The sequence below is a fragment of the Paramisgurnus dabryanus genome, chromosome 2, assembly GCF_030506205.2.
Source record: "Paramisgurnus dabryanus chromosome 2, PD_genome_1.1, whole genome shotgun sequence".
In the NCBI taxonomy this organism is placed as follows: Eukaryota; Metazoa; Chordata; class Actinopteri; order Cypriniformes; family Cobitidae; genus Paramisgurnus; species Paramisgurnus dabryanus.
The window spans coordinates 25,515,097-25,541,030 of NC_133338.1; the positions used below are offsets into that span (position 1 = coordinate 25,515,097).

The following is a 25,934-nucleotide window of genomic DNA, read 5'->3' on the forward strand; positions in this document are numbered from 1 at the left end:
CTGTAGGCTATGCAGCCATGCCGTCACTTAGTACCATGGACAACGACCTGCAAACATATGAGAGCATGAAAAAAACTTTAATTGAGGCGCTGTTCTTTTATTACACAAAGAAATTGGAGGGGGGTTTAGCACATTTAAAATCGTTTAACTAATGGAGCTTACACGCAGTAGAGAGCTCAAAGTAATAAAGAAAAATGAAGGCGGCATGCATGCCAGTGCAGAATCATCCTGCATATTTTTTATCAAACGAAGATCAAAAGAAAAGAAATAAAGCATACTTGCGTGTTCAGATTGCTTTAAAGATGATTATGTGTGCACGCCTGATGTAACCTACAACAAGACTGAATATAGGCTTCATTTTCGCCTCAGATCCAAATACGTAGCTCGTGCAGCATTGCCACAACGTTGGTTAGTCCTTGTAAAGCAATTTCACGGGTTTCAATATTACGTGTTTAGTTCGGGAACATGGCACATAGTGCATGTAATATGCATGTTTTTAAGTTTACAACAAAAGTGCCAAATCGATATTGCAACATATATAAAAGCAGATGATATTGTCATGTTACTGTAGCTCGCAATTATAGGAAAATATATATGACAATACAATCAGAGAGGAATACTTTATTTATGGCAAATTTTCCACAAAACGTTGCTTATCTTCCAAATAAATGTTTTAAAAATCTGCTAGCAAAAGCAATTAACCGCCAATATAACCTACATAAGCTATACAATCTCCCCACGCAAGCCTCTCACTTCAGTAACTGTTTTATTTCGCTGGAAATCCCAGCTTTAGGCTACTTAAATAAATTACGATAATACGAGATTTATAATTAATTTTGATTCTCACTGTGCTCTCCTCTCAGACTGACTGTTTAAAACATGTTTAAGTCCGCAATGGATAACAATGCGACCCAGCCTTAAAACTCACTGCATTTGCCGCCGATTCTGCATTTAAGTGCCAGCTTTTGCCATTGTATTTTATGGGTTAACTGCATTTGTACAGTTTGCTTTGTGGGGCAATGCACATGATAATATGGAGTGCCGCTTCACTGTTGTTGCTGTCAGTATGCAGCTGCGTCTGGAATGGACCACTCTTTCCCTCCCCGAGTTGTCTATCCTTTTCCATTCGGCCGAAAAAAGCACTGTTTCATTCATTCTGTTTCCTTCCATTCATCTGGGCACTGCAGCGTAGCCAACACTCGGGGTTCGATCAGCAAGAAATTCTTATCAATGGAGAGAGTGACGTCAATGAGAGAGAGTGACGTGTAGTCACGTGGGTGCAGTGGGACTGAAATAAAAACACGATGAGCTGACCGTGGTGCTGAAAATATCCCCATAGCACCGTGCAGAAAACATACGGCAAACACAACCGATAACACTGTACAAACAAAACACGAAGATTACAACAAAGCGATCAGTTTTGAAGTGGATTCTAACGGCTAAATCGCGGGGCGAACTTATTTACCAAGTTTGAGGAGGACACAATAAGTGCGTCGGACTGCGCTGCCTCTGACAGGATTCCCGGTAAGTCCCAGTTTTCTTTTTATAGTAACAGTCAACAGCAGTAATAGAAATATTGGGAAATGAAATATTATTTGGACAAAAATAACATAAATGAAAAAGCCTGATTGAGTCGTGACGATTTGGCCATCCCAGTTAACATGTTTATCCTAAAGGCAGGAACATACATTACTGGTAAACAGAAAATTGTTAGGGTTGGGTGTACAATAAGTGTATTTCAAGGGGCATTTTAAAGCTTAAAATAGAACAGGAACCTGAAAAAAATAATGAAGTGACGTAAAACGTAATATGCAATAAGGAATCCCTTGGTGACGTCGGAACTGATTTAACTTAAATAAATAAACTTAGGCTATAATTAAGAACCAGCAGAACATATAGGCTATGGCCGCACATGACGACACACGTCTTTATGATGATGGCTTTTACAGTTAATGATGACGGGAATGATCAATAGCACAGCTCCCACAATGATCATCATTACCACGCCCTTGCTCATTCTTTCATCTTTCTCATCACCATAGCATCAGATACCCAAAATACCACCGTCGAGTCCAATCACAAAAGCACACCAGGGACACTTGGAAAAAAATATTGACTTTTGTGAACCACCGTTAACTTTTGCTTTTTTAGTTTTAGATTAATAATTTTACCTTTTTTTAATTTATTTTTTATTTTTGCAGAGAAACGTTGACAAAGTATTTATTTCTTGTATAACAATGCATCCATCAACTGATTTAAACATACCTTTAAAATGTTGACAGGGCTTATCTTTGAACGCAGTACTGCTTTCTTAAATCTAGAGCTGGCTAAAAGCGAAAGATTAAAAGCCTACGTGAGGAAAAGGCTTCTTAGAGGCGGATTACTTATGTGCTTTGTTGATGAGATCTCCCCAGAGTACTCTGACTTTAGAAGCAATTGATGCACGGAATAGAGGGTGTTACTGCTAGAGTTGTGATGGTTACATCGTGAAGACAAGAGTCTAATGAGACCAGGGACCAAAACTAGATCTCTATTTTAGATGTGAGCAATATGCGGTTTTATTTTTAAGAAAACTAGACTATTTCGCAGGTGCAATTTTGTGTACTGTCACGTAACCAAATGAACGTTTGACATAGCAAACACTGCTGCAGTGCTTTTATATTTCTTTGTTGATTATTTCTTGTGTCAAAAAATCTGAGTTAAGCATAAACATCTATCTTGTGTATGCACATAACTCTTGTTTAAGCATCGGAATCACGACAGCTTTCATTATGAAGCCATTTTTTAGAAGTATAATTTTGAGAGTTTTTAGAATTGTGAAAAAGAACTGTACTGTTTTTTGAACTAATTAAAAGTTTTCAAGAAACTGATCCCCTCATCATTTTGTATTGCTTATTAACCCCGCGCGCATCGGAGGGCTGCGCGCTAAAGCGCCTTTCCTCCTATGGCTTATTAGCACTGCGCCTCGTGTGCAAACAATCACATGCACGCCCCGCTTCAGAACTCTTATGACCCGCAGAATCTCACGCAGAGCCAATTATAAAGCCTTCTAATGCAACAGGCAATAAACCGTCAGTTCCAGCAAAAAATATAGCCTATACTGTACCATGATTAAATCATGTTAAGGCACTTATTAAAATGGGTGTTGGTTTGATTAATTTTGCGAAATTGCATATTCTCAGTGGATACGATATGAAAATAAAAAGGTTGCAAAACTGAACTAAGCGTTTTTTTAACAACTACCAATTGGGTTATTAAAATGGTCATAACATTTTTTTGTAAGTGTTGCATTCAAGCAGCTAAGATGGCGAGGCTTGAAAACTAGAAATGAATCACAAAATGTGCCTACCTGAGATAAATCTTCATCTTGAGCAGTAATATAAAACACAAATAAATGTGACGCACATACAACTGTTGTAATATCAGTCAAAACTAATGCTATACAGAGCAGTTAAATTTACTTGCTCACTGAATTTGACACTTTTATTTTTAAATTGAACATGTAAGGGTCAATAATAACAACTTTTGTCTTTTTTGGTCTTTAGGCTGAAAACCCTATACGTGGTCATGAACTGGTATCGAAAAACTTCAAATGTCTCAGGCATTTTGCTCATCGTTTTATTCAGTTTTACAGTCAAGCCTGCAACCCTCAGTCCAGTGGCAGCAGACGTAAACACAGTACGTGACAACATCGCAGCATCCACTTCTACCCAGAAACAGGCTGAAAATATTCAACAAGCTGAGAAACAGAGCTTGCTTGATGATGCACCCGAAGATGATGATGAGCTTTTTAAAGATGTTGATCCCAGAACCTTAGCAGCAGTGCTCCTTGAAGCCCTCAATAATCCCCAGAAGGAAAAGATGACTGAAAGAGAAGACAAAGGGGCGGAAGAGGAAAAGGAGAGGGATCTTCAGGGTGCAGACAGAGACAGAGATGGCCACCAAGAGCTGGAACTGGCCATGGCAGCTGCTGCAGCACAAGGAAAGGAAGAGAAAGAAAAAGAAGAGGAAGAAGAAGAGAAAAAAAGAGCTGAGGAAGAAGAACGGCTAACTGAGAAAGTGAAAAGCCACACCACCAGTCAGACGATATCACCGAAAGAGCCAGTGGCACCACAGGAAGAGGTCACAAAAGAGGAGGTGATGAAGGAAACGGAGAGGCAGGAGCCTGAGAAAGAAGCACTGGGAGAGGAGGAAGAGCAACTCAGCCCAGAAGAAGTAAAAAATCTAGAGACAATGTTGGAGGAATTTCAGAGTTACAGCACGGCCACTAAAAGAGAGCGTGACGCTTCCACAGGAACCAGGGAAAGCCGTGGGGAGTATTTTGATTACTTAGACCGTAATGGCCTTATGAACAATGAGATCAAGCCTAAATCCAAAGGCAATGACCTAGCACTGTCCAAGATGAAGCTTAAGTGGCAGCTCGAACAAGAAAAGAACAAAATTCAGCCTTCTCAAAGAGGAGGCAACTTCATGGACGACTTCAGCAACAATTTTGCTGGCCCAGAGAAAGAAGAGGAGGAGGATCAAGAGGACGAAGAACTGCTGAGCCCCGAAGAAGAGGAAACTCGGGCCAAAGCAGAGCAAGAGGAGGTACGCAGGCAGGCAGCAGAGGCCCAAAGAGCCAAGGCAGAGGAGGAAAAACTTGCAGACATTGCATCTGACATGCTGCTGAAATACATAGTCAAACAGGACAAGAAAAAGATTCAGGATGGTGCAGAAGATAAGCGCTCGGATGAGCAAGACACTAGTGATGACGATGATATCGACCCACAAACCATTGATAAGCTAATTGAGATCTCCAGTAAGCTGCATCTTCCTGCCGACGACGTGGTTGACATAATTAGTGATGTGGAGAAGAAAAAGAAAAAAGATGCTCCAGAAAATCTCCCATGGCAACGTCCTCTCGTACCGCCTTCGGCACCCGTGGCAACATCTACTCTGTTGCGCAAACCACCTCCCTCAAAGCCTCCTCAACCCAACACGAGCCCACTGAAATCATGGTTCAAAGACAGGGCCTCAGTCAAGCCAAGCAAGCCAGAAATTTGGACGAGGCAGCAGTGGCCCTTTCGTGCCTACCCTCCTTACAACTTTTATCAAAAACCCTATCGAGGCCGAGGGTATTACCCCATCTACGTCCCACCTACAAAACTCAAATCCCACTACTATTCCAAGCCTGCTTTCTCCATCAATGACGTCCTGGGAAACTCAATGGACTATGACTTCGATTACTCCTCCAGAAGAAAGCCCCGTCCATGGGCGCAATCACGTTCCAGGGCCCCACCGGCGTTTCAGAGGAAGCTCTACTTCCCTAATTACATCGTCCCTCAACCCCGGACTTTCAAAGCTGTGCCTATGCCTAAGCCCCGATCGCCTCCACGTCGTTGGCCGTCCTTTTATTATCAAGCCCGAGCTCCTGTAGTTACAAGGGAGGATGATTACTACAATCCGCTGAGACAGCCACAACATGATAGCCAAGAGGAGCTGGAAAACTTAATTGAGAGAGTCCTCATGAAACATCCTCGGATGTTTCAGTGAGAAAAGTTCAAAAAAAGGAGAAGCAAAACGAGAAGGAAGAGAAAGGGAAAACAAACTAAAAGACTGTTCATAGCTAACCTATCAAATTTTTTATTTGTTTCTTTAACAGCAACTTGGTTTTAATTCCGTCCATACATCAGCTCTTTCACCAAGTGCTGTTTCTTTAGCATTTGAACAGCGTTTACCTTAAAACAGAGAGCATTCAGGATCTCAATCTAGACACATCTTCCACCCTCCTCCCCCTGGAGAGACTGAAAGACCAGCAAAGCCACTGGTATGGTGTGAGGAAAGGGTGCTGTTGTCTACAACATCTTAAATACCCAACATAAACTCTTAAGTTCAGCATATTCCAAGAAAGCCTTTAAAATAGCATGAAACGAAAAAAATTTCATCCCAAACAGAGACTTGCCAATACTATGGAAAGAAAATGATTACGTACGCCTTATCTCAAAACAACTTTGTTTGTTTGTTATTTTAGACATTTCAAACACAGTGGTCCGTGTCGTTGATCGTATTATAAAAGCATAGCAAAAAATCTTTAATTGCACCTTTAAAGAGTATATAATATACACTTCAAACATACGAAAACATCAGAAATGATACACCATCACAGTGCCATACTGGTGGAAATGTATGTTTCGTTTATTTTATACACCAAATGTATTGTATTACTTGTACCTCGAAATATTCTGCTTGAGCGTTTACCATTTGTGCGTTCCCTTGTGAAACGAGAACTCACACAAAGTCTTGTATATAGAATTAGTTTCTTATCGCTGTCTGCATTTAAATTTTTCCTCAATGTGTTTATACCACTGTTTTTTATGCAGAAAAAGATAGAAAGATGGTGCAAAGTACATTCATACATTCCAACATTTTTTAAGAAATGAAGTTATTTCATAGAAGCGGTTTTGAATACAACTTTTAATTGCCTTAAGACACTCTCTTCCCCGTTTTCAGATAAGCAGCATTTTTCCTAGACTGGCTGGAAGGTCTATTTTCTCATGCTCATAAGACTTCAAACAGTGGAGCTAAGTTTAAAAAATGAATAAACTGTACACAAAACAGTTTTATAAATATTTGTCGGCTTGCTCGTCCCGTAAAGAGTTACGTTTAGGCAAATTCAATGAGCACTCAATCAAAACAGCAAAGACAATCTGCTAATCAAAACTGATCGCATTTCATATTGAAAGGTATTGAACCAACTTCAATCTTTGAATTGTATGTTTCTTCCAATGCAGTCCAATCTGGCTTTGATCAGAGACTTTTTCCAAATATCTAAAGTGTTAAATGAAAGTATAACGACCAATATGAGCTGACGGCATCTCCTATTATTTAAAAAAGACCCTAAATAGCAGGGGGAGGCATACACAGTTTCTTATTTTTTAAAAGTGATTTTAAAGATTAACAGAAGGGGGCAAAAAAGGACCATGATAGCTGAAACAGTGGAGGAGTAAGTGTCTGCACGTTACTGTAAACTTGCATTTAAAATGTGTTGCTTCTTTGAAGACATAGTAAGCATTTAAAAAAAGAAAATAAAAAACAAATGAATGACTAGTGTACCTACGTAAAGAAATGCCATTAAGTCTTGTACGAGGAAAAATGTTTCTAGATGTATCTTGTACGTATCATAATAAACATGCGTTTGCTGGATGTAAATAATCGCATGTTGATGACTAGTTTTGCTACACAGAGAGAAATCAATAAAATTGACTATTTTTTATTAACATTGTTGATTTAATTTTTTCTTGGAACGAACATGCTTGTGAGATTTGAATGGTAGAGATTTGTCACATACTTGCCCGAATATCTGTTAAAGGAACAGTATGTAGGATTGTGGCCAAAACTGGTACTGCAATCACACAACTTGTGGCCAATACACAAAATGACAACATAAACATCAGTTGAGGGGCTGCAACTCCACTTTTTAAAAGACAATATCCTAGCCGGACCACTGTTGTGATTGATATAAGTATTTGAAATGAAAATGATTTCTAAATGTCTAGAGACATATCAAGGCCATTTTATGATTAATTGATATACATTTCTTACATACTGTTCCTTTAACTAAAACTAGCCTAAGATTTAATTTAGGCTTACCCATTTTTCCATACGACATTATTGTGTACCATGCTTTGCTTTAAATAGGCAATGCAAGATATAGAGTTGGCATAACTCTTTTATACATTTTTTATCAAATGAACATACCAAGACCGTGTGAAAACATCTTTTAAAGATGATCCCCCTCTAATGAGCTTCTTTGATCAACTATTAGTTAACATATTGTGTGAGCCCTGGAGCCAATTAATGTCACAACTTCCCCCACATGCCACATACCAGGTAGACTTATCTTTGATATGCCATAAAAGCAAATACAAATACATATGCACACACGTCTTCGCTCAAAGAGGACAGAATGGATTGTGGATTATGGATAATTGATTATGAAGGGAAGCAGGATAACACGAAAGCAGGAATAGCAGGGGTTTCAGCTGATTAGAGACAGACTCACTATGACTGCTGTGAGCAATCAAAGTCTTTTAATAAGGAAAACTGTACTAGGGAGATGCTTCATACGGTTATGCCACATCACATGAAGCAAGGTGAACAAATATGAACATAAAAGACATTCAATTACCTGCTTTTACAAGTCCCTTTCGAGCCAAAAATTCATTTATTTGACAAACTGACCTTGGGGGTCACCTTATAGCAAAAAGGAACTACAATTTATGTACTCTGAATCGGCCATAAGTTACCAAAAAAAGAGCTAAATTGCTCTTTCAAAAGTTCAATGGCAGCACTCAACCATTGTTTTATGTTTAAACTGCCTATTCAAACTGCAAAGGTCTTACTAAATTATCTGACACCCAATAATAGCGAATTTTAATTAAGATGGGTTACCTATAACAACTGAAGGATAAAGAGCTATAAAACAAACAACATGCCACGAATAAAACGCAAATACAGACAGAAAAATTTCGGAATTAGATGGAGAAGCTGGAGAAGGGAAGGAAGAAATAGAAAATGACTGACTAGTGAAAGGACTAGTAACAATTTTATCAACAACACAAAGAGTTGGAATAAAAAGATAATAAACAAATGGAGAAAGGTAGTCAATACCAACGTTAATGAAGAAAGTGAGGAGGTGGCAAAGAGAAAACAGGGGATGGAGAGGTTGATGAGAAGGAGAGCGCAGCCCACGGAGGAGCAGTGATTCATGAGTCACATGGTTGAGAGGTGAGTCATACACTACTGCAGAACCCTCAGCCTCCAACAAACCAGCAATCCTTTGTCATATTCAGCCACTGGAAAAAGGAATTGTCAAATTTACACTAACAGACTCTATAATAGCACCCAAATCTATTCAACGAAAAGAAAAACATCTAACAATGTGTGTTGTATTCAATTGTTCGCAAACAGGCAATTTTCCATAATGACAAATGGCAAGAAAGCATTGGCTGTTATCAAACAGAAAACACTCTCTTTTACTTCCACAACAACAAATAACAAACGTCCCCAAAGGGGAAAAAGCAAAAAAAATGCACTTTGTTCTCCTGATCAAATACTGTATCTGTCCAACATTCTCTGTGACTCAAAACCCAACACCCCTAAAAGCGAAAAAAAGAAAAAGATCAGCATAATGGGAAAACCCACAGAAAGCCCATATGTTCCGCCTCCACTAAAAACAATCTCTGCCAAGTCCATCAGCGTGTTGGCCAGGAACAGTTTTCACATTTCATTACGGAGGTGGGAAGCTCTAGGGTGGGCTTGCCTGTAAATGCTGTAACAGTGTCAGCTCATCTTTGCTTATTCTGGGAAAAAATTTAACTGACTGAACAAAAAAAAAAGAACAGTCCTGACCTTACATCACAATTAAAGGGCAGATCTGAAATTTAAATGACAAAGTATTATATAAATTGCTTAGGCTCTATAGGGCACCATCTCCTAAGAAGCTTTACATGTTAACCTAATCCTCACGATAGCAGCCTTTATAAAGATAAAGGAAGGTTACTAAAAAAAGACTGTTTGTGGTTGAGACTCACTCATTATTGTGAACAGTGCGTTACTGTCCATAAAGGTAATGGGAAAGCTGTAACAGGATGACATTAAAAATTCATCGTGAGGTAGGCAGAGCAGGCAATTATGAGGGGCGAGAGTGAGCGAGAATGTTTGTGTGTGTGAGAGAGAGAAATGCAGAGGCACTTGGCAAAGACTCTGGTGGAGATGTGCTGGTGCCAGATCAATGGATAAAGGGGAGATATGAGGGCAGTCATCCATCAAACTCCCTCAAACTATCGATATGAAAGCAGGAAAATATAGTTACTGTCATAAAAGGTGATTCGTATAAGCCAAAAATAGTTTTAGGTAATCACAATAATTAAAAGAAGTTCAATAAATTATGCAATTAAAATCACATTCTTATGAAACGGCAAACTGTAAATATGCATTTGCCCCAGGGGGCGTTTCACTCGTGTATGTTCTGTATAAAATCAATTTCCAGAAAAATGCAGTGTTGTCGATTCACGTTCAATCTGAATTTAGAAAAAAATCCTTATGCTTGAAGACAATATTCTAGGTTTGCAAACAAATGGTATGTTTGTGAAAACTGCATCTACATTAAAAACACATCAGCACACTGTAAAAAAAATCAGTAGAAATTACAATGTAATTGCAGCTGGGTTGCCGGTAATTTACCGTAGATTTAAATTTATGTTATTTACTGGCAAGAGTTTGTTCAAAGTTAAATACATTTTAAATATTAACAAGTCTTTATCTTTACAGAATAAAACTAAACAATAACAGCCTCATGCAAAGAATTCTGGGAACCAGAAATCATCATCAACCTTTTTCTGGGTTTTGCTTCAGATTTTGTTTCCCAGAATGTTTTGCTTGATGCTGTTTTTTTAGTTTTACTCTTTAAAGACAAAGACTTGTAAATGTTAAATGTTCATTTAACTTTGAACAAAATGTTGCCAGTAAATAACATAAATTTAATTCTACGGTAAATTACCGGCAACCCAGCTGCAATTTCTACGGATTTTTTTTACAGTGCAGACTTAATAGTAAACAAGCATTTGTGTCTAAACTCTGCATTTGCATGAGAAATAGCAGGATGCAAAATTAGTCACTAAGTGCAGGAAAAACACAATTGACAATGACATGACAATGTTTGTCCTCCACTGAGAAAGAAAATAATGGAAGACATTCTGACAAATAGCTGAGCTTATATTTAGACAAAAGGGTGAAACCGTTGCACACCTTTACACTGATGGGGTCGAAAAACAATAGACAAAAGATTAATTTTTTAGAATAGGGAAGAAAATGCAGACAGCAAAAACAATACAAGACAGCTTCTAAGTGAGAGATTAAGAAGATTGAAGAAAAACACAAGATGTATATGCATGAATATATACAAATATTATTAATCTAAATGATAAAGCAGTATGTAATATCCTATATAAAGACATGACATGTTTTTATCTTATTTTAAATACTCTCTGTGATGATCACTTTCAACATAAGCCCTATATTAGTTATGTGCTTAATTCAGTCCCATATTTTCCTTCATCTAGATGTCTGTTGTCGCTACTATGGTCAGACTGTCTCTTCACCTGTAATCTCTTTCTACTTTGCTTTGTGGCTTTATTGTTTCTTTCTTGCTACAATGGTGGTGCAGTCAGCTTTACTGCACCACTGTCACAAACGACTGACTGGTGACTCATCCACTTAATCTCTCTCTCTCTCTCTCTCTCTCTCTCTCTCTCTCTCTCTCTCACTCACACACACTTTATTATATAGCTCTCTTGTTCTCACTCTCCCTCTTTAACACTTGCTGCGTGCATGCGCGTCCATTAAAGACAGAGTATTACAAATATTTGGGATGGAAAAACTATAGTAAATGAAGTCATTGAATGATGCGTTTATTTTACAGAAGAAGGAAACTTGACATACTCCAAAGTTTAGGGTAAAACTCGATTTTAATTATAAAATTACTTTCACAAACAATTCTGTTTTAGTTACCTGACAGATTTTACACAGGTAAAACATGCCCTCATGCTTAATTATGAAATTGATAAAAAAATTAAGTTCTCAAAATATCCCCTTATTTCAAACCACGTTTAAAAAGATATGTAAATACACCACACTCATTATCAAAGCCCTCTTTTGTTATCCGGAACAAGCTACAATGACTCCCTTATTTATTTCTCTTCATCTCAAAGCTTACAGTCAAAAACGTGTCTTTGGAAAGCAAGGTATAGATTAGGATAAACAGGAAGGAGTTGCAGTGACATTTGGTTATGTGCCCTGTCCCCGCAATACGTAACACACTGAGAAATTTTACTACTGTGGCTAAGACGGATAAACCCGAATGCACAACAGTCTATTCAGTATTCTAGCCATTTAAATAGTCTATTTAATATTCTTTCAATTTGGTTAATTTTCTGTACATTCCTAATATTGACCCATTAAAATAACTTAACAAAATATCGATGTGTGGTCTGTGAGTTGCAATGGCAATACATTTAAAGTAGTACAAGAAAAATATTTGCATCTTACACAAAAAGAAAGCCACATGGCCCATGGTTTCCTGAGCAGCTACAGTAAATATAGTAATGACATTTAGGAAGATTTAAATTGAGTTTCTACTACAGGCAGTCTTTCTAAAGCAGACCAGTTACACATTTGAACAATAAATCATCTTTTTAAATAAATTAAAGGCTGAGATTGTATGAACTGTGGTTAAAATGGCAAGGCTCAATGTAGATTAAAACCTGTACAGTCTCCCTTTGCCGTTAGTTTTAAGTGTCTATCTACAATTTCATGTTCTGTAGCATCTCTTAAAAATGAGAGGACATCTGGCTGAATGCAGCCATTATAAAATGTAAAGACAAAACTAGTTGGAATAGAAATACAATCACATGCTGATCTCAGTAGTACTAAAATGATTCCCACCTCCCCTCTTTAATTTGCATCATCTGACCATCTCCTTTTGACCCATTAAACGTATACTCCCTTTATAAGCCCACGTGTTGTAGCAGTACCAACATTTACCATATGTTTTGACTGAATTGGAAACTAGTACTAGGCCAGACCCATCTCCTCTAGGACACTCCTGGGTGACTCATCCTCCTGTTCAGGAAAAAGAAGAGGAGGGTTTCCAGTCATTTGTAGCAGTTAGGGATCCTTGCAGTGTACATTATACAATTCAGTGATTACTTTACTCCGCAGCTTAAAATTTGTTATGCTTGGCACAAAATCACTGACTAGGAAGGTGGAGAATAGGACAAAAATGGTTAAATTTAAAAGAATGTGTCCTGTTAGGCTAGCACGGTTAAAATTGTTGTATATATCAACACACGGTTAACAAAGGTTTTAATTAGGCACCATCTAGAGTCGTTTGATGAAAAATTTTATGCCCACAAATTGTCATGTGTCTTATGCCAAATTGTGTGAAGATTACAACAGGGCTCACCCAAAATATACTGGCTCAATAATATCAGTCTCATCACATCTCTAGATGATATGATGCATACTTAAATTCAAACCATACATATTTTGTTAACTTGTAGATTTTGTTAATTTTGGTTCCTATTTTAAAGTATTCGTTAATTGATCATTTTGGGATATGTTAGGGTTTAAAGAGACACTCCACTTTTTTGAAAATATGCTAATTTTCCAGCTAATTTTAGATTTTTAATGTTTTGGAATACATTCAGCAGATCTCCGCTACCACTTTTAGCATAGTTTAGCATAATCCATTGAATCTGATCAGACCATTAGCATCATGCTCAAAAATAACCAAAGAGTTTTTATATTTTTCCTATTTAAAACTAAATAAAGACTCTTCTGTAGTTAGTTGAAAGTTACCATTTTCAGGCACTGCGTAACATCATTGCGTCAGCTAAATGGATTCTTTGTAAGGGTGTCACGATTTCGATTTTAAATCGAAATTGATCGAAATTAAGTCACAACCTCGAACTTCGAACTAAAAAATGGGATCGTCAATGCTGCCACGCCCCCATGTCACGTCCGGTCGGCTTGTCGAGCGAGGGAAAATAAACCTCTCAGAGGTGCCTTTAAAAACATCGGTCCAGCGGAATGCGATTTTTATTTTAAACACGAGGGATGTATTGCTACAACTCCTTGTAATGCATATCATAAACAGGATTACTACCTAGTGATCTGCCTTTGGACAGAGCACAGCTCTCTGCATGTGCGTGAGAGAGCCGCCAAGATGCAGCGGATTATATTTTAAACAAAAGGGATAGTTAGCACCAGTTTTATTTCAGATGCTAGGAGGAGTCCAAGACGTGCGCATTATGTCCATGTGCGTGCAAGAAGGAATCCTCTCTCTACAAGCTCTCTCGCGTACTAGTAAAGTACTAGTAGTTAAAGTAAAGCCCACAAAGACCCATGCAAGGAAAAGCACGCAATGTGTATGTTAATGTGAAACTATAATAATAATAATAATAATAATAATAATAATAATAAAGGAATATATATTTTTTTGTCTTTAAAAAATTTTTAAAATTCGAGAATTGAATCGAATAGTATATAAATAAATGTAAATATTATAATAAATGTAATCGAATCGAGGATTTGGAGAATTGTAACACCCCTAATTCTTTGGGTTTTTTTTAGCGCGATTCTAACTGTCTTTTTCTTCCTTTATTTCTTTACACCATTCCAGAATCTACGGCTATATTCATGGCGAGAACAAGTTAATCCATACACAAGTTTTATTCAGACAAGTTGATCCATACACAGGTTGGGGGAGGGACAATTTGGCATCTCCAATATGCTTAACTTGCATGTTTTTGGCCTGTGGGAGGAAATACTGGAGTAAACGGAGTAAACCCACGCTGACACAGGGAGAACAGGCAAACTCCACACAGAAAGGCCACCTCCCCTAGCCAGGGCTCGAACCAGGGACCTTCTTGCTGTGAGGCAACAGTGCAACCCACTGAGCATGCTAACCGTCTAATCAGATTCAATGGATTGTGCTAAACCAGTGTTTCCCCTACCATTATATAAGGGGGCGCCCCGCCCTCCTAACGGCTCGACCCACCCCCTTGAAGGTCAAGTAAATTTGATTGAATTTTCTTTATAGCGCCAGAGAACAATTTGTTATTTTATTAAACAAACTAAAAAGCCAGCAAGTAATGTGTTATTTATCTTATTTCTACCATGGCATGTCTTTTTTGTCTGTGTTTGCATGGTTAGAATTATCCAATTGAGTGCGCACATTTATATTTTACTCTTCAGCTGTATATGCTCGCGCCACGCACGTGTTTTGTAGTAGCTCTGTGTAACAGTAACAGTGTATGCTGCCATATTTCTGAATTTGCACCGAATTGTCTGTGCTATTAGGCTACGCAATATACATCAAAACGCACATTTGAAATAAAAAAGCTCATAACACAACAAGATAGGATGAGAAAAGCAACAGCAGTAAGGCTTCAATGTAAATGTATGGTGATTTTGTCAGACGATTATAAATCGCGCTTATATATCCAGATTTCAGCAGAGTTAAAGGAACAGCTGGTTGGATTAAACACAAGCTGTGACTGGGTCGTGTTTACTCACTACTTTATAGTCTACTCATTTTATGTCTGACAACAGAACAGATTATATGTAAAAAAAACAGGATTATTCTCTCCAACAAATGCATATTTTTAAACTTTGTTTATCATATAAATGTATTAACTAACATTGATGAACAATAAATGAGCAATATATTTGTGTGTGTGTGTGTGTGTGTATACACACATATACATACATACACACATGCCCAACCAACCAATCCCCCCCAAAGCGGTAACCCAAGGGGAAACACTGTAAACTATGCTAAAAGTGGTACCACCAGACGTGAATATCAGCTGAATGGATTGCAAAATGGTAAAAATCAAATGTTTAACTCTAGGGGAGCTGAAAAATTAGCATATTTTCGAAAAAGCGGAGTGTCCCTTCAAGAACTGTGGTGCCCCCTTTGGGCAAAATAGGATTCAAAGTTAGGAGCACAATAAACACTTTGCTTTGCTGCTCAGACCCCTTAAAAACAAACACACACCTCTTGAAGTAGGTCGGACTGCTCGATGGCTTTGAGTACACTCTTCTTGGACGTGTCCTGAATTTCTCCTCCCATAAGAAACTCATCCAGTATAAAGTATGCTTTCTCAAAGTTAAAAATGATGTCAAGCTCACAAACCTACATTGGGCACAGAGAATAAAGCAATAGAGTTTGAAAAAGACTATGACTCTGTTTTAATGTATAAATAATTAATGTATGCTCAAAACATAACATCATGTTGTATATAAGTAAAGGTGAATTTACCATAAAGGATTAGTTTACTTTCATAACAAATTTTTCTGAAAATATACTCACCCCCAAGCCATCCAAGATTTGTTAGTCTTTCTTTCTTCAGTCGAAAACAATTTAAGTTTTTTGAGGAAAACATTCCAGGATATTTTTTTCTCCATACACTGGACTTCAATGGACCCCAACGGTTTGAAGGTCCAAATTGCAGTTTCAATGTGAAACTCTCATCATTTTCTTAAAAAATAAAAAAGATTTACTTTTTAACCACAATTTCTCGCCTTGCACTAGCTCTGGGATGCGTGTCCGCAACTTTAAGTTTTACGTAATCATGTCGAAAGGTCACGCATGATGTATGCTGGAGTGTAACGGTCCTCTGTAAACAATCGAACCGTCCAGTTATCCTCCCACGGTTTGGCACGCACGTGCACCAAAGTGCACCATGTTTGATTCAACCACGCATTTCTAATACAGTTTGGTGAAAAAACAACGCATAAAATCGCTAATGTATGTTTCAGAATAGGGGTTGGCGCATGTTTACGTGAAAATACCTGTCCAATCAACTCGTAGTATGCAAATCTATTGCCAACCTCACAGTTCCACCTTATGTGTTGATGTGTGTGTTTGTGTGTGTTGTGGACCGTTTAGCACGGCAAGCAAAGGAGAAAAGCCTCTAATAGAGGCACCACCAGCTTCATTTAAGTCTACTGCAGCAGCGATTCTCGAAGAAAACGTGGACAGAACTGTAAAATGTGCAGTGCCTTATGCTCAAGGCAATATATCTTATATGAGTCGCTTGCGCCGGCCTCATCAGGGTGTTGTTGATGGCACGCGATCGCAGGTGAGACCGAAAAAGCACACATTGCCTTCTGTGTGATTAAATGTTAACAAACTGATCTTTTTGCGAAAAAACTTGAAGATGACACAGAATATAAAAAGTAACGCAGTGTTCTAAGCTTTTTTATGTTCATTTTTGAAGTGCACTGTATGTGTTGGTACATGTAGTATAATAATACAAGTGCCCTCAAGTGAAAATTTTGATTTTGGTAGATGTTAAAAACTGCTTACTGTAGGTTTTTATTTTTGTAAAGAAGCCTGTTGTGACCAAAGTGTTAGGTGTTTGTAACCCAATAAATTATTTTATTTTATTTGAATTTGACAGTAGCCTTTTTGTCCCCGTAAACATACCCACACCGAAACGTTCAAAAACCATGACTCTAGAACCGTGATACGCACCAAACCATGAGTAATTTGAACCATTGCACCCCTAATGTATGTGGAACGAACATATACAGACCATTTTAAACAATTAACTGACACCAAGACATTAATTAGTTTCACATACAACAACTTCTGCACGATGCTCCTTCTCCAAATGTGTAAACACTGAAGCGTTAGTTTCGCATGACCTTTCGACGTGATTACGTGATATGTAAAGTCACAGACACGAATCCCAGAGCTTATGCAAGACAAGAAATTGTGGTTAAAAATTATATATTTTTTATTTGTGGGGAAAAGGACGATCATTTTGCCAAATTAGACCCTTAATGTCTTGGCTTAGGTCGTTTAGAAGCTGTACTTAAACTGAAATTTGGACCTTCAAACCATTGGCGTCCACAGAAGTCCTCTAAATGGCAAAAAAACTGGAGTGTTTCCCTCAAAAAACTTTCTTTTCGAATAAAGAAAGAAAAACATAAACATCTTGGATAACATGAGGGCGAGTAATTTTAATGACATTTTCTTATGAAAGTGATTTTGAAAATTTTCTTTATACAATCCTTTTAATAAAACACCCATTTGCAATGAGCAGAAGAAAATAATATTGATAGAGTGGGAGTTAAAAGGTGCTGTGACATTTATTTAGAGTCAAGCAAAAAAAAAGAGATAAAGCAGAATAAAGCAGAGGATAAAAAGCAGGAGATGAAAAGCAGAGGCGGAGGACCGATGAAAAGGCAGAAAGAAAAGGAAAGTACAGAAGATTTTACAGATTTTGCCTTGCTCTGATGTGATGTATGAAATAGCAAGAGGAGAGGAGAAAAACAGAGAGAACAGAAATAAAGAGGGGTGGTGACGAGGAATGACTCACACTGCCAAAGTACTTATCCAGCAGCTCCACAAAGCGATGGATGACCTCCAGAGTAATCAGCTCATTGTCCTGCTCCTCCACTGCGCAGCAGAAATACAGGCTGGCATACCTAAACACACACACACATACAATATATATAAATGATGGACCTTAATATGTCCATCAAAATGTATTTGCAGCCAACATGCATATGTAAACAAACGGAAAGGCACAAAAGTCAAAGCTGAAAACAATCACACGCACTTAGATGTTGTGGATAATTGGGGAGCAGACATGGCGAATGCTGACACAATGAAATAAAAGTGTGTGGATCAATGTTTACTGGTTTACTACCTCTGACATGCCCTACACATTGTCTGTGTGCAAGTGTGAGAAAGACAATCCGAAATGTAGGAAGGATGGATCAAATATAGCTACATGACTGCAGGAATGTCAAAGTCTTAATTAAACCTCAATGACAAACAGTGGACATCACATCACATGATGTGATTCAGTAGTTAATAACTGTGGAGGGTTCTCGCAAAAAGCGTTTTATTTTTTGTTGTTGATCCTCAGAAAACCACTGGATTTGAGACAAATAGGTTTGAAAAAAATAAATGCACTATGCAGTTTTCTTAGTGCCCCCTTGTGGCCAAAGAAAACTTCCACACCCCACTATACCTCTAACACTCACTTTATTGTGCACCTGCAGTACTAAACACTTAAAAAAAAGAAAATTCACAAAAATTTATCAATGAACCATTGGGTCAAGGCTGGTGGGTACGCGTTTATGTGTCTGGTTGAATACTCTTGTTGTATTCTGATGTCTAAACAATTCCACTCTGCAATACTGACATATTAAATCATTGAGTCATCATTCACAATTTGATGTATTCATCAGTTATACAGAAAAAACATGAAGAAAAAGCATATACTGTTTTGTGCCATTTTTTTACATTGTGAATGTGCTTACTGCAGCTTTCACATAAGAAAACCTTATATGCGCATGTGATTTTCTACCTCTTGTACACTATCTTTAGATCTCTCCACTCAAGGAAGCTGCACATTTTTGGTTTCCTGGCCAGCACGACCTGCATGAGTTCCCTGACCATCTTTTTCTTGTCACGCTCAGCAGTAGCTGTGTACCATTTCTGGAGCCGAAGCTTCCCCTGCCGGCTGAACAGAAGCATAAACCGCATCTACAGAGAAAAAGAGAGAAATAGGATGAAGAAAAAAGAAAAACTGTGATTATTGGACACTAAAATATAAAGTTGGTTGCTATATATAAAAAAAGATATGCCCGATAATAATGCCACAGGTAGAGAGGGCAAACAATAGAGACAAAAATATATTATATGATTTTTTAAACTACAACCTGTTTAAAATGTATATTTTACATAAACCTTGATGCTTAATAATGAAGGGGTATACTTTGGTATAAGTTCAAATGACGTAAACAACACTGGTCCAGAAACACTTCCTGTTACAGTTTGTGACTGCTGTTATTTTTTTATTTTACATTTTTATTATCTTTAAGATGTTTGTTTAACTTCAGCTAATTCAGGTTTATATGTTCTGTTGGTTTATTTTATCCCAACGTTTATCTAGTGTTAAAAAACGGAAACAGGAAGTGCTTCTGGACCAGTGTTGTTTACATCTTTTGAACTGGTCTATAGATGCTCAGTATTACCACTGTTAAAGACCAGCATCAGAGTTATGAAATGGTTGAAGGCATAATTGAAAACATGATGGGTTTAAAAAACCATTTGTTACCTCTTTGTTCCTTCAGGGTGATCCATTATTATAAAATTAGAAACTGAAGTTCTGAACTGACCTATATGTTTCAGATCTGTTAAATATTTAAAAGAACTCAAAGCAGTTCATCGACTCCCAGCAGACATGGCCCACATATTCAACACTGCATTCAGCAGTGTTGACTTGAAAGGATATCAATATCTCATAGGTTTGAGCCTCTATGACACATCACATCAAACAAACAGACTACTAAAACACATGGTAATCTAACCGTGATGCATTTTACCTGCCTGCTAAATTGAGGACTTATATTTTGCACCAGAAATACTGCCCGCCTAGATCACACCTCAAACTAGTCTAAAAAGGGTGACCTGCACTTGCAAGTGAAAGGCTCTGATGAACAAAAACATACAAAAATAGAAAGATATAAAAAGACAAGAAAGATGTAGGAAAAATTAATTGAGGACAAAGCCAAGAATAGCAACCTCCTTAGGGAAGGAGAGGCCAAAAAAAGTGTTCTGAATAAAAGTCCATATTTAGCAGTGGCAGTATTCACATACAAAAAGATCTCAAATGACAAAAACTCCCAAATGTTTGTTGACACATTGTCTAAACACGAAGATGTTGAACATCAATTTGACATATTTTTAAAAGTCTATTTTCAAAACACAGAACAGAATAAACACAACAAACAATCATGTTATATCTAATGCTAAACTAACCATCTTCACTTACAGAGATGTTTTTTTCTGCAGTTTTTTCTAGTGTCAAAAAAAAGAGGAAAAAGAAAAGGTCTTGTGTGGAGGAAATGCAATCTCACAAAAGCAAATGCTATTATGATTTGCTTGTTCACTAAATTTATTGAGCAGGATTATTACAATGTGGATTCCCTACAAACATATTTTAATTCCCTCATAAAAAAATGTTTTTTTCAAGGGGTAATAAGTAAATGATGTTGCATGTTGTGTTGGATGTTATCTTTAAGAGCAGCATTTCCTTCCATACTTAACTGATCAGACAAAGGAAGTACGTTGTAAATGTATATGTTGTGAAATACCATTACTAAATTACTTTTCTGGAAATCCACATGGTTGGGATACAAAAAAAAAAACTTACAGAAAGCCAACTTTCTGATTCACAACTCATCTGGATCTTCCATTATTGACACACACACAACACCTAAACGACCATTTCCGGGTCGCACCAAAAGAGTCATAAGAGCTCATAAAAACTACTAAACGATACGTTTTAAATGAAAACTACTCAGAATAACCATCCTGCTGTTATTGGCGTTAAATACATTATTTTACAGATTTAACACATCAAATCCAGCTGTCAAATTGACTGACATGGGGAACAAACGGCTTTATATCTGACGTTATAGGTTACAGCAAAATACCGGCTTGAGAGATGTAACAAGTTAAACCACACGAAGCGTCCAAACTGAACACCTGGTCTTGACAGGTGATATATGTATATGTGAATCTTTAAACAGGTTTTCTGTTGTGCAGGTGGCTGACTGTACCAACTTAGCTTTAGCTCGATAGCGCTGACTGAAAAGTGTAGGTTATTGTCGCTGTAATGATATAACTTACCATTTTGACGGCTTATTGGGAGCAGTCGGGTTATCGCAGCAAACGACAAACGCCTTTTTGGTAAAAACCCTGAGATATTGTCAATACATGTCTAACTGAGTGCTCGTAGTTTCACAGGTAAAAGAGCCCTCATTGAAACAGCCAAGAGTACAGTCAGCCAGCGTCATCAGCGACACCGCGCATGCGCACTGTGTATTCTTGTCGCCAGCTCAGTATTTCGTGCAGGAAGTCAGAATGAATTTATGATTTTAACAAATTATGGTGGTGTTTCAATTTACGTGAAGTTGTTTTCTTGTCTGTTTGTGAAACACCATATAGCTTTGCCTCTCTGTCGTTATTAAACAAGATGTTCAGATGTTGTTGCCATGACAAACCCGGGGGACGGCCCAGGTTGCCATGGTCACAGAGATTGGTTGAGCCAAATAAGATGATAAAGCATTACCAAGATTTGTATAGTCGTTCATTTACATAATCACCATATTAAGACACTTTACTCGTTAATTTTAAGTTAATTTTAACACTTTACTCGTGGTATTACCTTCATAAGTTCAATGTTACAAAAGTGAAACGTAAGCATTCACGTCACAACAAGTGACTGACTGTAATTTCTTTGACTCGACGTCGAACACCAGATGTCGCCAAGTAGTGTTAAAAGTCAAAGCCTTTCATGTTCACGTATGTTTAGTTTTTATTATAAAATACAATCTCCATTATACAAAGACAATAAATTATTATAAATATTGCAAAATGCAGCCTTTAAAAATATAAGCACAATCAGAATCAAACATGTTCTTCTTACAAAAACAAACATAGAACAAACAAACAAACAAACTTAATTTGAATAGTACGTTTAAATGGTAAGTGCATGTAGAAACTTTCAGGTATGTTTAAATCCTTTAAATGAATGCATTTGTAAATCTCTAAACATATGCTGATAGACTTATACTGATATAACATTAATAATGTTTTTCTTCATGGTCTGTAATTGTCCTCCATCATAGCAGAGATATGTAGCATAGATAGAACACACACTGAATAGCCTTGTTTGTACATTCCCTTTAAAACCTTGGCATTCTTAGACGATGACTGAGTTACAGATAAAGGGCCTTTCTGACTCTTCCCATTTTATTTAATGGAACTCTCAGCATCTCTTGTCTTCAGTAGTATGTTGCCAGCAGGCTTGTTGGCTGCTGCATTGGTCCTTCGGCTTGTAGTTTTATTAGTGTTCATGTGGCTGATTAACCTGACCCATGAATAACATCGCACCTGTGAAGTAAACCAACAGAATTATTATAAATCAATCCTAACTAAAACATGAAACTTAATGACAAGCTATTATTTTGATAAAATACACAACTGACCAGTTGGCTTGTGTTGAATTAGGAAGTAGAACGGCCGATCAAGTGTGATTTCCTCTACAGCCATGCGAGCATAAATGACAGCAGCTGTTGAACAACAAAAAAATTATTTTTATAGTGTGTTTTGCTTTTATTATAATCATTTATACCTTAGAATATCTTTTACTTGTCATTTAGGGACTATCTTTTGTACCTGTGGCAGATGAGCCTTTGGTTCCTTCTTCATTAACCTCAATTTTTACTCTCTGAAGGACCTTGGATATGCATAATGGTTCCTCAGCTAAATGGACAAAACGCACAGAAACATCTCTTTAAAAATTATGAAAATAATTTGACAGGGATAAAACAAAGATAATGACCAAATTTCCAAAACAAAATGTCACGGTTGCCGGTACTCACTGGTGATGCGAGAGAAATCAGCTTTGCTCTGACTGAAGAGGTCTCCAAGTCCCATTTTAGTCAGTGTGGACTTCAGGTCAATTTCTGTATCCATTGAAAACCTACAAATATAACAAACAAATACATTTGAATTCTCTATTAAATTTTTAACACAAAAATCTACAAGTAGTATAGAAATAATTTGTTTTAGCTTAAGAATTCATAAATGATCCATTCTGAATTACCTTGGAATGGCTAGTTGCTTGTTAACTCTTCTCATCTCGTTTCTCCATTGTTTAATCTTGCTACTGGTCAGCTCTTGGTTTAAAGCCACCAGAGGCACATCCCTCTCAAATGGTGTCACCAGAAACATACTTAGTGATTCCTGCTCATAGGGCACCTCAATGACATCATAGTCCACACCGTCTGCAGTCACAAAGTCACCTGGAAAGAGGACGAAGTTGTAAATAACAATACCATTAAAATACAAATAATTTTGCATTATAAACAGTAAACTTTAACAGTTAATGATATTCAATGACACTCACCATAGTTGAGTTTTTGAAGTGTCTTCATCATTGGAACAGATACAGCACTGCCATTTACTGTGTAGAAGAGCTGTTCCACAGTCAGTTTGGGGTCAAAAGGCATCTTCCAAAGTCCATGAAAGTGAAGAGCATTCAACAGGACTAAGCGTGTCTCCTCACTCAGCACACCAGATTGGAGGAACTCAGGAATCATTTCTGAAATAAACAACAACATTAGACAAGTTAAGTAATGAGATGAAGGAAATACTACATTAGCAATAACCTTAATTTGAACAGTGGGTGCATGCACACCCAACCTCACACAACATGACTTACCACCAGTGTGGTCAGATACCCAGGAGTTGATCACCTGGCGGGCATGTTCTGGCTGGTTGAAGTTTATTTGGTGTGGGGCGCTTTGGAAGGCTTTGCGCAGGCTGTGTCTAAAGATCTTTTCCAAGACTACTTTCCTGTCTACCATGACACCATTAGCAATTTCTACTCCATCCTCACTGGCCAGATCTCTCTGAAGAAGCCTCTGCTGCTTTGGCATTCCTCGTGCTGCAAGAGAGTTTAGATATAACGTTTTTTGTGTGTTTTACAGAAATAATACATTTTTTACATTTAAACCCAAACTTTAAATTTTATGTTCAAATGATGGTTCTTCTAACCCAGTGACTTACAATCAGCTCATGGAGCCGCCTCAAAAGTGCACACATATTGGAGGTCTGGAGATCTTTTTTTTGGCACAGCTAGTTTAGCTCATGGAGAACTTTACTAATCAATTCATGAGTTAATGCAGGTGTGTTAAATTAGGGAGACCAAAATGGGCAATGCTGAGAAAGCTGGTTTGAGCTGATACACATTTTCAGTTCATGTGATTTGTGTCTGCTATTCGGCTACCTTGCAAATTGAAGCCCATCTTGGAGGCAAGCAGTTGAATGGTGCTGCCATGGGCACCCAGCTGAGCCATTCCAAGCACCGATGAGATGCCATATGGAGAGAGAGCCAAGTTTTTGTCTGGGGCCGATTGAGCAGCTTCAGAAAACACTCGCAGCCCAAAATCTGTCTGTTTATCCTGGACGAGGTTGCACAAGCTGGAGCCGCAAAGGGCGAAGATCACCAACATACCTGGGTACTGCATTCTGTTAGGGTGAGGAGAAGAAAGAAATGTCATACAGAGTAGTTTTAATGAAAATATAAAGAGCTCCTGCCTTTCATTTTGTTTATATATGCAGTTTAGTTTCCTTTGTTTTGTTACAAACAAGTCATTTTTTTACTTTCCCTTGTTGAATGTCTCTGCATGTTAAAGGGGTGTGTGTTCTCACCCATGTGCTAGACACAACACTCACTGTTCAAATGCAGTACCATACCGATTCTGTTTGTGTATTTTGACTCACTTTTCTATGCCTGACGTGTTTATTTCCAGGTTATTGCAACACTGTCAAACTAGACTGTTCTTTCAATACTTTTATTTTGGGTAAATTACTGAATACTAACAAAAAAATAACATTTCTAACACAGCTAATTTTAATGTCCAGACCAAAATGTGTTTGATGTAGGTAAAGTATATTCTAATTCAAACTCATGCAAACAAATTGACTCAAACAGTTGAACTAAATGTAACCAAAGTTTAAAAATAATTAAACCATTCCACATAAGTTATCAAATTGCTCTAAAATGCTTTTAAATCTATTTGCAGTAAAAACAGAACAAGTACACAAAATTACCTGGAAGATGATTTTCTTTTGTAGAGTTTCTTGAATATGCTTGGCTTGTCCTTGTATGTTGTTCAAATGCTGTGCAAACACAGAGTAGCTCAGTGTCAGATCTGCTGCTATATAAAGGTCTTGAGACCTCCCCTTTATGGATGCGCGCACACACTCACAAACACACACACACAGGCGGAAGTGATGAAGTCATCCTTGTCTGCCTTTTTCTATGCCCCTTTCTTCTTTTTTTTTCTTTATGAACATGTTTTTTCCATCTGTCTTTTCCTGTCTGTCTTTCTCTGTCTGCTAGTTTTCACTGGACTGTTAAGTCATAGGTTTAGTCTAAGAGAGCAGTCACTGCCAGTTTTAAATAGTCTTGGCAGCACCCCAGTCTTTAAAACTTGGCAAGTGCTGCTTTCATTCTTACATCCCTTATTCATAGATATTGCCTAAGGTTTGTTCAGTGTGGCTTGTAAAGGCATGATTGCATATAATTAAATACCTCTTATTTTTTGTGTTCTTATTTGCTGTTGCTTATTGTGTGTTATGAAATGCTGTTTAAATACATGTTTTGAATCAAACTAATCTAAACCTTATATGCTAACATTTCTAATAGATGGGTGTTTTTGACAGAAAATGCATAACAAAAATGATACATCCCATAATAAATCACAAAAACAGGCAAGATTACGCT

The 25,934-nt window shown here is 37.6% G+C and overlaps 3 protein-coding genes across 3 annotated transcripts; 1 reads left to right on the forward strand and 2 right to left on the reverse strand.

Moving 5' to 3' along the window:
- Window positions 1–751: 751 nt before the first annotated feature.
- On the forward strand, window positions 752–7,259 carry vgf (VGF nerve growth factor inducible). Its single transcript, XM_065248826.2, has 2 exons — window positions 752–1,524; window positions 3,546–7,259. Exon 2 carries the CDS (start codon window positions 3,568–3,570, stop codon window positions 5,533–5,535), a length of 1,968 nt encoding a protein of 655 aa, XP_065104898.1. The 5' UTR covers window positions 752–1,524; window positions 3,546–3,567; the 3' UTR covers window positions 5,536–7,259.
- A 4,173-nt stretch (window positions 7,260–11,432) lies between these two features.
- Window positions 11,433–21,442, reverse strand: ap1s1 (adaptor related protein complex 1 subunit sigma 1). The gene is made up of 5 exons (XM_065248827.1): window positions 21,266–21,442; window positions 18,936–19,114; window positions 17,937–18,045; window positions 15,605–15,742; window positions 11,433–12,663 (listed from the first exon to the last, which is right to left on the reverse strand). The coding sequence occupies exons 1-5, from the start codon at window positions 21,266–21,268 to the stop codon at window positions 12,616–12,618; spliced, it is 477 nt and encodes a 158-aa protein (XP_065104899.1). The 5' UTR covers window positions 21,269–21,442; the 3' UTR covers window positions 11,433–12,615.
- A 486-nt stretch (window positions 21,443–21,928) lies between these two features.
- On the reverse strand, window positions 21,929–25,415 carry serpine1 (serpin peptidase inhibitor, clade E (nexin, plasminogen activator inhibitor type 1), member 1). Its single transcript, XM_065248828.1, has 9 exons — window positions 25,259–25,415; window positions 24,432–24,673; window positions 23,865–24,089; window positions 23,550–23,744; window positions 23,247–23,445; window positions 23,023–23,123; window positions 22,817–22,903; window positions 22,627–22,710; window positions 21,929–22,531 (listed from the first exon to the last, which is right to left on the reverse strand). The coding sequence occupies exons 2-9, from the start codon at window positions 24,670–24,672 to the stop codon at window positions 22,485–22,487; spliced, it is 1,179 nt and encodes a 392-aa protein (XP_065104900.1). The 5' UTR covers window position 24,673; window positions 25,259–25,415; the 3' UTR covers window positions 21,929–22,484.
- Between the last annotated feature and the right edge of the window lie 519 nt (window positions 25,416–25,934).